Consider the following 13703-nt stretch of genomic DNA (forward strand, 5'->3'; position numbering starts at 1 on the left):
TTATTTAATAGAGTGGTGTTGAGACTTAGGTCTTAGCAGACGTGTAAAGGTTGGGAATGAAATTCTACTCGTATCTGTTGGGCCTTAAAGGTCAATTTAACAGGTTCACTCTGTGTCACTTAGTGTAAGCATAAACCTAAATGTAAACCTTTATAGCTTGTGAAGAGTGAACATTACCCTGAAGTAAAATGAAGGTAGACTGTGAAGAAAGCCTTATGGCCAAATGGCTTATGATATAATTCGATTTGATGATGCCTTCTGAAAGCTGCTAAAGGTTTGTTAGAAAAGGGAAGTGGCTGCAGGTCATTGGTGTTCTGGTAAATAATGGAAAGGAAACAACATAAATGGATTGATTAAATGAATTCAAGAGCAAATGACTCTAGAATAGATCCAGATTGGATAGAAGGTTCGGGTCTGGATTATCACCAAGAGGATATTCAAAGAGTGTAGAGTAGTAATCTATCCTGGTTAAATGAAGTTAACACCAAGCAGTAAAGCTCCTAATAGTGAGACCCCTAATTCGTTCTCACTCCAAAACAAAGTCATAGGACTCAACTATTAGGAGCTATTACACTTACTCAGACTTAACATAGTCAGGCTTGTTACTAATCACATTCTTGGATTTCCCTCCAGGTCTGGTCCAGATAGGGATAGCAGTTAATCTGAACTCTCTTCTCACAGTCTGGCATCAGCAGTGAATCCGAACGCTCTACTTACAAACACACATACAAACACACATAGCAGATGAAATAAGAAAAGCTCACAATCATCCAAAAACCTGATATTAGTTCAATATAGGGCACAGTCTTCCTTCTACACACACATCAGAAAACATAGTTCTCCACTCCTCCCTGATCCCACTACCACCAGACAATCACCTGGATTTATGGACTTGACTGACATCCTTGAGGACCAATCCCTGACTTTAGAGTTTATTTGAGCTTGTGACCAGTTTAAAAAACAAAACTTCAAAAGGTGCTTTTATCTACAATGCTCCCAAATGGCTTAAAGAGCTTGACTTACAGACTCTATAAACACTAAGCACATACACACTGAATGGACAACTAGAGGATTGGGAAGAGGGATTTGCTGAACTTGATTTAAAAAACTGTTTTGAATTAGAATTACACACTGTAACTTTAACTTCATACAACTTCAAACAAACAAACAAACATAATCACATACTGCAGCTTTATAGGTATAAATTAATGAATGGCTTGTGAGTTGGGATGATACTCTCCCATATGTCCCATTGTTACTAATTGGGTGTAGACTGATATCTCTATATAAGTACACAATACTATTTAAATTCATTTAAAATGTCAGACTTACTTGAATGTGTGTGCACTGGTGTAGAACAAATGTGAACGTTATATGCTCATATAAAGCTACTGCAAACACTGTGTGTGTGTGTGTGTGTGTGTGTGTGTGTGTGTCCATGTGTGTCTGTATTCCCTGTGGTGTGCCTTTGAATATAAGACTGTTTTAAAGTGCAGCTCACTATTTTTGTAACTATATAAAAACAAAGTGTTTTAATGATCACTAATTGGTGAAAAGGATGAACATGCTACCAAATGTCTAAAAGTTCTGGGTGCAGTTTGGCATTTACTGCAGGTATGATGAGCTAACTTTCATACTCAAACGGGCAAGTGCACACAACGTGGAGTGGATGTGGTTCAGCTTGACAGCTGTAGTGAGTTTATTCCTCTGTGTGGCCAGGTAGTTCCTGTAGTGACTGTGTGTGTGTGTGTGTGTGTGTGTGTGTGTGTGTGTGTGTGTGTGTGTGTGTGTGTGTGTGTGTGTGTGTGTTAGTGATCCCCCCCTGTACTGCTAAACCTGCTGGGGGAGCAACCAACGACCGCATGTGGGTGAGCGACCGGCTGCTGTGGTGTGTGAACTGGAGTGTGTTCTACGAGTGTGTGTTCTAAGAGAGTGTGTTCTGTCCCTGCCGCTCGTCTCTGCCCGTGAGAGAGCTCCTCTGTCTCCACCAGAACCACCACCGATGACGACGCTGATGACGCCTCCACCTCTGACACTGCCGACCCTGTCGCCGATCCTCCAGCTTGTTCTGTTCCAGGGGTTAGTGCCCCACCATCTGGCGCCTCAAACGACTCACCCCCCAGGTCAGCCAGCTTGATGTAGCCCTTGCTGCCCGAGCGTTCCAGCCTGGGGCAGCTGAATCGGCGGGAGCGGTCTTCATGGCGACCGCCGCCGCCCAACGGCCAGCGGATGCCCGCTGCGTCAGAGAGGGAAGTGAGGGACAGGTGCGACCCCGCGACCTTTCGCCCCGATGCTGCCACCGCCACCGGAGGAGCTACGCCGCCCTCCGAGAGCGACCACCGCGGCGACAATGACCTCGAACCCCCCCACCTTTTTGTGGTGCCCAGGGAACTCTGGGAGTCGGACACGTCTGCCCGGGAGATCTCGGCTTTGGTTTCTATGGCGACAGGGAAAGAGCTTCCATCCATGCTCTCCGTGCTCCTCTCCTCCTCCACCTCCTTTCTCCTCCCCCGCGTCTCCCTCCTTACATACTCCTTCTCCTCTTCTTCCTCCTGTTGCTCCACCTGCTGCTCCTCAGTGTCCTGCACCCCCTCCGCCATCTCGCGGTTGTTGAGTTTGATGACAGGCAGCGTGAAGGCGTTCAGGGAGGACGTGACGATGGAGCCCGTCTCCCACGGCCCCCGCGCTGCCATCACCGCCGCCACTGGCCCTCTCTCCTGCTCCCGGTACACACTGTACACGCCGTCGCCCCCGTCCCGCCACCAGCTGCACCTCCGTGCACACGAGGGCCTTCGAGACCCCCCTCCTCCGGAGCCGAACCCCCAGAGCGTCGATGGCCAGGAGCCGTGTGAACGTCCTGCCCTGTGCTCCGCGTTCGTCTCTACGCCACCACTACACGCCTGGACGTAGTTGACAAGGCCGTTGAGCGGTGGTGGCGAATGGTCTTTGGCGCGCAGACCGTGCGCATCAATGACGGTGGAGTAGATGTCGCGCAGATCGATGACCTTGGTCTGGCGGTCACGCTCCTCGTGCAGCACGGCGTTGGCACAGATGAACAGGAAGATGCCCATGCCCATCACCAGCGGCCCGAACATTTTCAGCTGGTCCGAGTGCAGCCAGCCGGCCAGCAGCGCTCCCACAAGCCCCAGTGGCTCAGGCGTGACTGGTGTGACCGGTGACGGCGACAGCTCCAGGGTGCTCATGTTCCCTCGAGTCACGTTCAGCTCCCTCTGCTGGCTAAGCTTAGCACTACCTGTGTGGTTCCAAGCCATCTGGAGAGCGCTTCCCCTCGGCTCGCTAACCCTAGTGGCCTGGAGGTTGTTTGCGGCCCACCTTGCTGAGTACTCAGGCTTGTGCTTTGGCCAGTAACCCAGCACGGCCATGGCGATGCCCACCATAAGCACTAGGACGCCCACGGCGGCCACTAGGCCCGAGGCCGAGCACACCTGCAGCTTGCCCTTCACCACCACCACGTCGTTCTTCCTCTTCCTCTTCCTTGCCCGCCGCAGCCGCTTGCTCTCCGCCCGTGTCTTCGAGCGCACTGAGTCCTGGCGCCTGGATATACGCAGAAGCCCGCCCGTCGCGATCATGTCGGCCGATGCTGTTGGGCAATTGAGCCGTCAGTCATTCTGAGCACAGAGAGAGAGAGAGAGAGAGTGGGTGGGAGGGTAAATGAGAAAAGAGGTAGGATGAGAGAGGAAACAAGAGTTAGAGATAATGTTAATATCGGATTACGTAATCGCAAGCAAACAAATAATCTTATCAGGCTGTGACACACATAAGAAACAAAGTTAAAATGTGTAGTCTGGCTAATACCAGACCTATTTTCAATTGGTCTGAACATCTTGGCTCATCCCCAATTTCCAAGAGGTGTGACCAGTGATGAAATTAAATGTTAATTGGTATATTACAATCTTATTAAATCTGTTTCATGCAGTATAGCAAACACATATTTCTTGTAAAGGAAGGTTTAATATGCAGTTGTTAACCTTTTTCAAAGAAAATGCTAGACTGTATGAATACACATCCGTGTCATCAGTGCAGCCATTAGCAGTGCTAACTAACTATTTTTTAGCGATTCGGAAATAGACTGCAGAGCAAATTCAAATGTGCTCACAGATTCGTCTGGGCTTAACTAGCCTATTAAATGTCCACATTACAGAATAGATTTATTTGCTAAAATACTATACTCTAATTTCTATGAACTGAGCCCTGAAATGCTGGGGAAGAATCCACAGTGGTATGATGCTATGTGGTAAGGTCATGTTTCACCTGAGTAATGTTACATGTTATCACATGACAACCCAAAGAAACACACCTCTGGTCTTCCCATTAAAAAAAACCCTCAGTGGCCTGGATCAGTGCTCTTAGAACTAGTTATCTTTATCTGGGTTAGATAAATGAGCCTTGACAGTAGTCACCCACAAGCAACAGAGGTTTTCAAACATGTCCTTCACACTCTTGTCTCTTTCTTTCTTTCTTTTTTTATCCCTCTGTTCCTCATCCCCTCTTTGTTTTCTGTTCTCTTCTCCCTCTGTTGCTCTAGATGTTTGTTATTTGGAAACCACTGGACAACTATGTTGTGACAAGCAAGAATCTGGGCCCTGTGCAGATATTTTTTTTATTATTAAAGTCCAGAAAACCATCGGTGGACAAAGATAGCATGGTAGAAATTGAAAATTCGGGGAGATAGGGCAAAAATGATCTTTAACATCTTCATTGCTAGTAACTTCAATATTAAACACACACATGCATTATACTGTATCAAACACAATACTCCCCAGGGACGTATGCCAGGATCCTGTTTGTGGACTTTAGCTCGGCGTTCAACACCATCATGCCTGAACTTCTACATCAGAAGCTCACCCAGTTTTCAATGCCTGCCTCTACCTGTCAGTGGATCATCAGCTTTCTGACTGACAGGCAGCAGGCATGTCAGACTGGGTAACATCTCATCCAAAACCCGGTCCATCAGTACAGGCGTCCCACAGGGGTTTGTCCTTTCCCCACTGCTCTTCTCCCTCTACACTAATGACTGCACCTCAAAGAGCCCATCTGTAAAACTCCTGAAGTTTGCAGATGACACCACCGTCATTTTTTGATCCAGGATGGTGATGAGTCTGCTTATAGGCAGGAGGTGGAACAGTTGGTTCAGTGGTGTAGTCAGAAAGATTAACCGGAGTCAAATTCCTTGTTTGTTTACGCAAACCTGGCCATTGGCAAATAAAGCTGATTCTGATTCTGACAAGCACACAGAGCCTAGTATACAGCCTATGTATAGGAGGTGCTTCATCATGGAATACATGGCAGCTATACACCGGTACATGGGGTAAAATATGGTATTTTCCACCACATATTCAGTAAAATTAAGGAACAAGATTACGGTCTTAATCAGATTTCTATCAGTAATTCACATCTGCCCATGTGGGGTGTGTCAAATCACTTGTGACAGCACCTGGGTTACGACTAGTTCCCGATAAATAATTCGCAACACACATTTATTTTATCAACCATGGACAAGACTCTGTCGCTGTTAGAGTTTTAACCACATGCATTCCAATACAAATTTCAAGTTTTTGCCTGAAATTGCACTGTGCCTATTTACAAGGGTATTGTTGCACCTCTTTTGGGGCCAACCATCAAATGCTGGACTTTAGAAAGCTGAGAACCTGTAGTTTCCGTAGGAAAGTTTTTTCTTTCTGCCAGATTACAAGCATCTCTGAACTGACCACATTTCAGCCCTCTAAGTCACTTGATATCACTTAGAAACACAACTGTGCCCTAGCACCAGGTCTTGTGAAGCTGTGTGCAAAAGTAGATCAATATAGAATGAAAATAGTGCTTTAGACCAGTATTTGCCAAGGTATGCTCATGTGTTTTGTAAAATACCTATGGAACTTCCCCATAGGACTTTTTGTTATCCAAAATGCATACTGACAATCAAATGCTTACTGCACATGAACCCCTTTGTGTTGAAGCATAATCCTGGTCTCAAATGTAAGGTAAATGCACTTTAAAGTGCGTATCGACTCATAGATAAATACTTAAACCTACGCACAGAAACCGAGTGGAATTGAGGATCTGACGCATGGTTAGACCAAACTGCTGTGGCTCTTTCGAATGAAAGGACTAAGCTTATATGTTCCTAGTTTCTTTCTCTTTTAACCTTACACCATGATATCAGAGAGCATGTAGGCCTATGCTCTATTTAGTAGCAGGAAGATACGCATCATGTGCTGCTGAGCACTTCTCCTTCAGCGCGGGTTTGAGGGCGCGCAGGCGCTCCTCAGATGTGAGAGGAGCACGTAGGTGTGCTACAATGGCCTTTTCCCGCCCACACGCGCTCCGTACGCTTCCCGCCACTGCGCCATGCACAGACATAGAAGTAGAACAGCGGCGCGCGTGAATCACATTCGCCTCCTCCTGAGAGAATCCTCTTAAGTGCGTCCACCTGGATGGACCGGACCGGGACACCAGTGGGCGAACAGGTTTTAGTCAGAATATAGCACAGAGCCCACCTGGGGTTTCACCATAGCAAGCACAACACCACTGTCCTTGGTTCTGAAGTCAAATGCAGTTCTTCAGGTTTAGCCAAAATTAAGACTTTTCCAGTCGATTAGCCTAATAACTAATTAGTAAGGCTGCAGGTGATATGTAGGCCAGGTGTTGCAATGTAGTGACGAGTAAAATATTTTCAACAAATGAGCGCCTCAACATAGTGTAAAATGTGAAACATTCTAATTTCATTCGTGACATGATGCTTCCAGCATCATAGTTTGGTGCAGCCAGAGGGGCCACAACTGAACTGTCTCAGGATGACGATCGTCTGACAAGACTTGGTTCCGATCTGGCCCATCCGCGCCAGGTCAGGCGCGGAACAGTTCCTGATCCCGAGCGAATCTGCTGCTTGTGAAGGGTGTTAATGGCGCGCCGCATAAAACATTCATGTGTTTTTGTCGGCACTTTCCTTTGATCTACCGGAGCCGGGGATCTTGGAAAAAATGAGACAGTTCTTGTCAAACAGGCTGAGCAAGCGTCACATGTGAGAAGGTTTAAAACAAACAAAAACCTTTCAGAAGAAGAGGGAAAACATGTCAAGACTGGCGGAAGAGGTTGTTCAGGCCACGACTGAGTTTTGTGAGTGCTGGGGACGGAGAGGTGACAGAGCCATGTGCAACTCCTGCGGCGCAGATGTGACATTTCATTTGTCCTGCACAACCGTGTGAAGGAAAGCAAGAGATGCGTTGTGAAGCTCGCACACATGACACACACACCCACACACACACCCTCTAACTATATATTGGTTAGGCTACATGGTTACAATGTTTTTCTTACAGAACATGAAACAGTTAATATTGCATCTGACATCTTTCAATTGAGGATGCACATGGCAGGTAAAATATCACCTATCAGACAGGCATATGGAAAATTACACTTAGGTCGTAGCCTACTTTAACGTATTGTCGTTAGTTGCCAAGGTAGCCTAGAGTAAAGTAATGTTCACTATTAGGCTATTTTGATTTGCATTATTGGGCATTGTAAGCAGGATAGTCATCAGTCCATATGTTTGTATTTATTTAAACGGTATTTTTGAGAGACCATCTCCCACGCAAAGTGCATACACATGATGGGTAATCAATGAAGACTTCAATGAGGTTAATTATTGATGAGAAATGATCGTCTATTCCCGTAGAGATACTGGCAGCTGACCTGGTCTATACCCGACGCACAGAGCGAGAGGGGAGCGCATGTGGCACGCTCAAACAAGGAGAGAATAAAAAGAAATACCGATTTAAATACTCCCTTATTTAAGTGTTGCACACATCATGACGTGCTTGATCTGACTGAATTCATATGATTTTCAGATGCGATCCACAATAAAAAAAAATCTGCTTGAGAGACTGCCGTCGTAGGAAAAGATTAACTTGAACACATTTAATTCAATATCATCCACCCCCCCCAATTGCTCACGCAGACAAAGAAATGACAGTTGCACTTACCATAATGGTTGCCCATCACCCATATTTCATGGCGCACACGTCCAAACCGTCCATCGCTCTTGACGCCGGGAGATGTGCTGTCTCTCTGCCGCGGACTGGCACGGCACGGAGGCGAAGTGTTGTGGACCACTTCAGTGCATTGTAGAAAGGGAGGGGCGCAGACGTTTACGTTGGATCGAGTTATTGGTGGTGGGGGGGGGGGGGGGGGGGGTTTGAAAGATAGCCGAAGTGGGTATGGCAACCATACGGCATAACCTACGTTTTGCACGGATGCATAGCCGAAGTGTTTTGTTTGATGTCACAGTCTGACTGTTTTTTAAAAAAAATGCAGTTACACATCTCATTTCACGAAATGTATTTATGACAAGTCAGTTAATAAACATTGTGCATCAGCATATGAAGATAGGGTTATATTAGTGATGGTAATACATTCTGTTATGGTTTTCAACAGAACTTGACATCTTGTTTGTTTAGTTTTAATGAATAGCATGTCCATTTCAACACTTAACCTGAACTCTGCATCTAAGGCCCTCCTCAGAAACTTTATTTATTTCTTGGTCATCTTTTTATGCCTTCTTATCTTTATGACTGTGTGTGTGTGTATGCGCGCGTGCACGTGTGTGTGTGTGTGAGAGAGAGAGAGAGAGAGAGACGCATGAAGTCTGGACTTGTGCCTGCATGTGTTTGTGTGCTTCATGATGCTGTCCAGGCCACAGCTGTGTGTCTGACCACTGGGGCAGGCAAGTCTCCCACAGGGGACGTTTGACAGACGCTGAACAGGGAGACAGGGAGGAGGGCAGGCATGACGCTAAAGCTAAAGCTGAGTTAACACATGCAGCCCAGGGGCCACAACAGATAGCGGTGGACTCAGGAGAGGATTTGGGTCTGATTCGGTCCAAATTCCTATAAGATCTGATCCAGTGTCAGGAGGGGAGAGAAGGATGCATGAATAACACAAGCTAAAGATTTGTTTACTTATGCATCACAGGGCTCTGGGTGGACTGTCCAGAGGCAGAGAGATGGGAACTGCCCCAGATTCTGGGTTTGATTGGGCTCGATCCAATTAAAAACCTATCAAGTGTCAGCTGCCATCTCTGTGCATATTGGTGATGGGGAGCAGAGTCAGTTCTGACTGAATTTGAAAAAAATGAGGAAACATTCACTAAAAAAGATGCGCACTAGCATGTACACACATATACACACACACACACACACACACACACACACACACACAATGATATTACTATTTTCTATACTGTAAACCATGCAAATATACATAAATCATGAACACACTAACCTAATACAGCGTGTCCTTTCATTGCCTGTATACATAATCATTAATATTTAAAACAATTCAATTCAACTTTTAAGTAGTTTCCTGAATGCTGGCAGTCACCACAGCTGTCTGCTTCAGATTTCTGTGAAAGTATCAAGCAGTGCAGAACATCTCTTATTCTCCATGGGCAGATAAAAGACTTTTCAAGAGTGCCTAAGTGGAAAGTTTCTCTATCAGATTGTGTGTAGATTTGTGTGTGATGTGTTTGTGTGTCTTGTGTATAATTTGTGTGTGTGTTGTGTGTGGACTGTGCTTTGGCTAAAGGCCTATTTTACACCTCCTGTAAATCTGCCCTACAGACGGCTCCTCCTATCTAAGTATATATATATATATATATAAGTATATATACTCTTTTGATCCTGTGAGGGAAATCCACAGGCTAAGTAGGGTTTCTGTGAAGATAAAAATATATCCGTGAACAAGCAAGGTCTCGCAGTTGAACCTCAACAGAAAAACAACTGGTGTTTCAGAGGTGGAGGCAGGCTCCATATTTTGGCCTTTTTCCCTGAGAGCAGAGGACTCTAGAGCAGAGGTGATGCTCAGCAGATACCCTCTGGTGTGCCACAGAGAGGAAGTGACACGCACCTAAACAGGACGTTACATAATGTGAAGACAAATCAACAGTGTGTTTGTGTGTATCTGGTTGTCAGCTGTGTCGTTAAATGTTTCCAGTTGTTGGTGAGACACTGGTGAAATGTTGAAGAAATCATACACAGATACATATCACTGATTTTATGATATTCTCAGACGGTAACCAGACATCGCTGCAACAGGAGAGAGGATGTTGGATGTGGTGCTGGGACTTCTCTGATAGTGTTGTTGAGGAACTCAAGCTATTCAAACAGTTTAATAATACCTGTCAGCAACAGTCATTATACCTCAAGATGTCCTCACCTGAGCATGTCAAAGAAGACATCCAAAACCAGAACAAAACAAACACACACACACACAAACACACTAAAGTATCATCATCACACTAAAACATCATCAAGGCATTTTTGGGGGCTTTATTCATCTTTACATACACATATATATATATATATACATAGTGTACATCTGTAGATAAACACACATAAGCATACATCTGTCATTCTATTGCAGGAGCATAAGATATGCATTCAACCAATTACGCCCAAAAAGCGTGACAAAAATCACAGACTAAATTCACAGACCAAACTGCTACCAAACTCCCTGTATATAAAGCACACCTATTGCCTGTGTGCTTGGACCTGAGTTATCCACACTGAGCTGCTCTCCTCTCTTATGCAACCTTACCTGAGAGGATGGGAAGTGGACCCAGGTGGGAGGAGGACCGATTCAGGTAATTACCTTGAGCTGGTGTAGCAGCCCCCCCCCCCCCTTCCCCAGACACTCATACACACACACACATACACCACAGACACACACTTCTCCATCTCTTATCCCTTCCTATTCTCATGCCTCATTTCCTAATTCAAACAAAGTGTGTCTGCCTTCTCCTACCACCCTCCCCCCCTACACACACACACACACACACACACACACACACAGCTTCAGCCTCTCTGGAGGGTCTCCCCGGCGATCCCTGGCGACCTGGAGCTGACATTTGCAAATGTGTGGGGAGGTGTAGGCTGCTGCGCACCTGTTCCTCTTAATTAAGGGGAGTGTAGAGAAGGGAGAGGAGAGCAGCCATTCATTATGGCTCCTTATCTGGGACGACAGGAAAGATCAGCTGTGGATCAGAGGGGCGGAAGAGGGGAGGAGGAGAGTAGGATGAGCTATCTGATCTGCTCTGTGGAGAGGGTTATCTGTTCTTTTTCAACACTCTGCCAGAAACAGGTCACACGCACGCACGCATGCACACACACACACACACACTGTAGCAGATCTGCAGGTTTAGCTATGCTACAACACACACACACACACACACACACACACACACACACACACACACACACACACACACACACACACACACACACACACACACACACACACACACACACATGAATGAAACACACACACATGCAGGCATACATACTTTCTGGCCAACATGCTGCTACCCTTTAGCTCTAAACACACTCACATGTGGGTGCATAGACCTGCACAAATTTACACACAACTTACAAATATGTTCATCTTCTTGCAGGAGGAGGAAGCCAGTCAGACTCAGAACAGTAAGGTCACAGAGAGAACCAGAGGGCCACTGAGAGAGTGCAGGTCTAAGAGTCAGGTGACAGGTCCACTCCAAAATTGAAAGAGTTCTTCCTTGGCCCGTGCTACACCTTTCTGCTGAGTTTAATTTATTTAGAACCATTATTTTTTTTCCTGCTGACATACAGACTTATAGACAAACTGCACCAAAAACACAATCTCCTTGATGGCTTTAATTAGGAGAAAAAGGGGACCATGACGCTTGACCAGTGAAGGACTGTCCCACTGGGGCCATCAGACTCCGATCTTATCTATCATGGCCGCAGTGCTGCTGCTTCCTCACTGTCATCTAGCTCTTCCTCCTCCTTCTCCTCTTCCTCCTCCTCCTCCTCCTCTTCCTCCTCTCAACAGAGACTCAGATGGGAGCAGCTCTCACTCTCGTAACCCCCTTAGGAGAGGGGAATGGGAAGATTGAGGAGGAGGGTAAAGGGTGAGGAGGTGTGAAGGAGTTAGGGGTTTAGGGATGAAAGAGTGAGGCTTGATGGTCTTTTGGGGCCCCACCGTCAACTTCAAGGCACCTAATCCTCTCCCTGACCCTAACCCTAACGCCTTCTAGGCACCGCTGCCTTGAAGTTGATGGTGGGGGCCCAATAGACAATATAACAAGAGTGAGGGATTAAGGAGGTGAGGGGATGAAGGAGTGAGGAGTTGAGGAGGTCAGGGGGTGAGGGGATGAAGGAGTGAGGAGTTTAGGAGGTCAGGGGGTGAGGGGATGAAGGAATGAGGGGTTTTGGGGATGAAAGAGTGAAGGGTTGAGGAGTGAGACAAGTGAAGGGAGTAATAGGGTGAGGAGGTGAAGAAGAGTGGGGAACTGAGGGTTAGGAGTGGAGTGTGTGCGTGTGTGTGTGTACCAGAGGGCTGTGTTTGCTTGTCTCTGCCCCAGAGACCACAATATGCGCAGAACTCTTTGTGTTAGTATGTGATAACACTGAACATGCTTGCATGAAAACAAACAAACACCTATCACGCATACAGTTGACACACACAGTTGACACACACAAGGGATTAACAAGGGATTTTATTGAACGATGGCAAAAATAGAACTGAATCATAATCGACATGGTAGTGACGGCAGAGTTTGATGCTGGTGTGTGGGGTTGTATTGAGAACAGTGGAATCTAATGTAATTGAACATCAAAAGCAGTGCTCCAAACTCATGACTCATGGCGCCTATGTGCGGAGACCTTTTCCCTCTCTTATGCATTCTCTCTTTCACTTTCTCTCTCTCTCTCTCTCTCTCTCACACACACACACACAAGCACTAAACCACAGGTCAGCGTAGTGTCCTCAGTCACATCAAACCATATTAGAGGTGAACTGCGCTATCTGTGTGAGCTGGAGAGAGTTGGAGGCCCAAGTGAGAAGGTCTCCCCCGTTTAAGGGCAGCAGAGCTGCCGGCGTTCCCACTCCCATCCCCTCCCTCATCCATCAACCCTAATCAATACAGGAACATCTCCCGCTGATCAGGACCCCCCATCGTCAGCCTGATAGATGGTGCTGCCAGGCTCGCCCGCTGTGGGTGCGGAAGGTATGGGGGGGGGGGAGCAGGCACTCCAGTGCCACGGTGAAGATACAGAGGTGGGGGGAGGGAGGGAGGGATCCTCATCAGGGCAGCGATGATTAATCTCCTCTCAATAATCACCTCCGCAAAAGCCCAGCAGGTTCTGTTGAGGCCCGAATTGTTTTCCCACAGGGATTAGAAACGGTTCAAAGAACGAAAATGAAATCCGGAAACGAACAAATTTTTTGGATAAACGTGATCAAAAATGGGAACAAAACCAATTTCACTTGTTGGGAGTTTTAATAACCTTTCTTTGAATATTATTCAAAAGTCCATAGGCTTGGAAAGTCACCTGCCAACACAGTGTTCCAGACCCCTTAGAGGATGAATTTAGTCATATTTTATGAATCAGAGTCTCACCTTTATAATAGGCTAGACTGATAAAAAAGGATTTTCATATCCAACACTATCTAACCACAGTTAGGTTATCAGACATTTTTGAAGATCTAATATTATATAGACTAATTGCCTACTTTCAAATCTCGCCCAACGCCTGAATTCAGACACAGTGTTTTTAACAGTTAGCTTTGATATCTAATGTGCTTTGATTTAAAGCTTTAAGGCTGTTGGGCAGAAAAAGGCCTATAGTATTGTGTCACCGGCCGTAAATCAA

General features: G+C 46.2%; 1 protein-coding gene across 1 annotated transcript; it reads right to left on the reverse strand.

Moving 5' to 3' along the window:
• Window positions 1-944: 944 nt before the first annotated feature.
• LOC143135070 (transmembrane protein 200A-like) lies at window positions 945-8089 on the reverse strand. Its single transcript, XM_076295797.1, has 2 exons — window positions 8001-8089; window positions 945-3629 (listed from the first exon to the last, which is right to left on the reverse strand). Exon 2 carries the CDS (start codon window positions 3588-3590, stop codon window positions 1809-1811), a length of 1782 nt encoding a protein of 593 aa, XP_076151912.1. The 5' UTR covers window positions 3591-3629; window positions 8001-8089; the 3' UTR covers window positions 945-1808.
• Between the last annotated feature and the right edge of the window lie 5614 nt (window positions 8090-13703).

This window comes from Alosa pseudoharengus, unplaced genomic scaffold (assembly GCF_046254945.1).
Source record: "Alosa pseudoharengus isolate Yale_2024_CS ecotype anadromous, Long Island Sound unplaced genomic scaffold, YU_APseudo_1.1 YU_APseudo_1.1_scf_2, whole genome shotgun sequence".
NCBI classification, from domain to species: Eukaryota; Metazoa; Chordata; class Actinopteri; order Clupeiformes; family Clupeidae; genus Alosa; species Alosa pseudoharengus.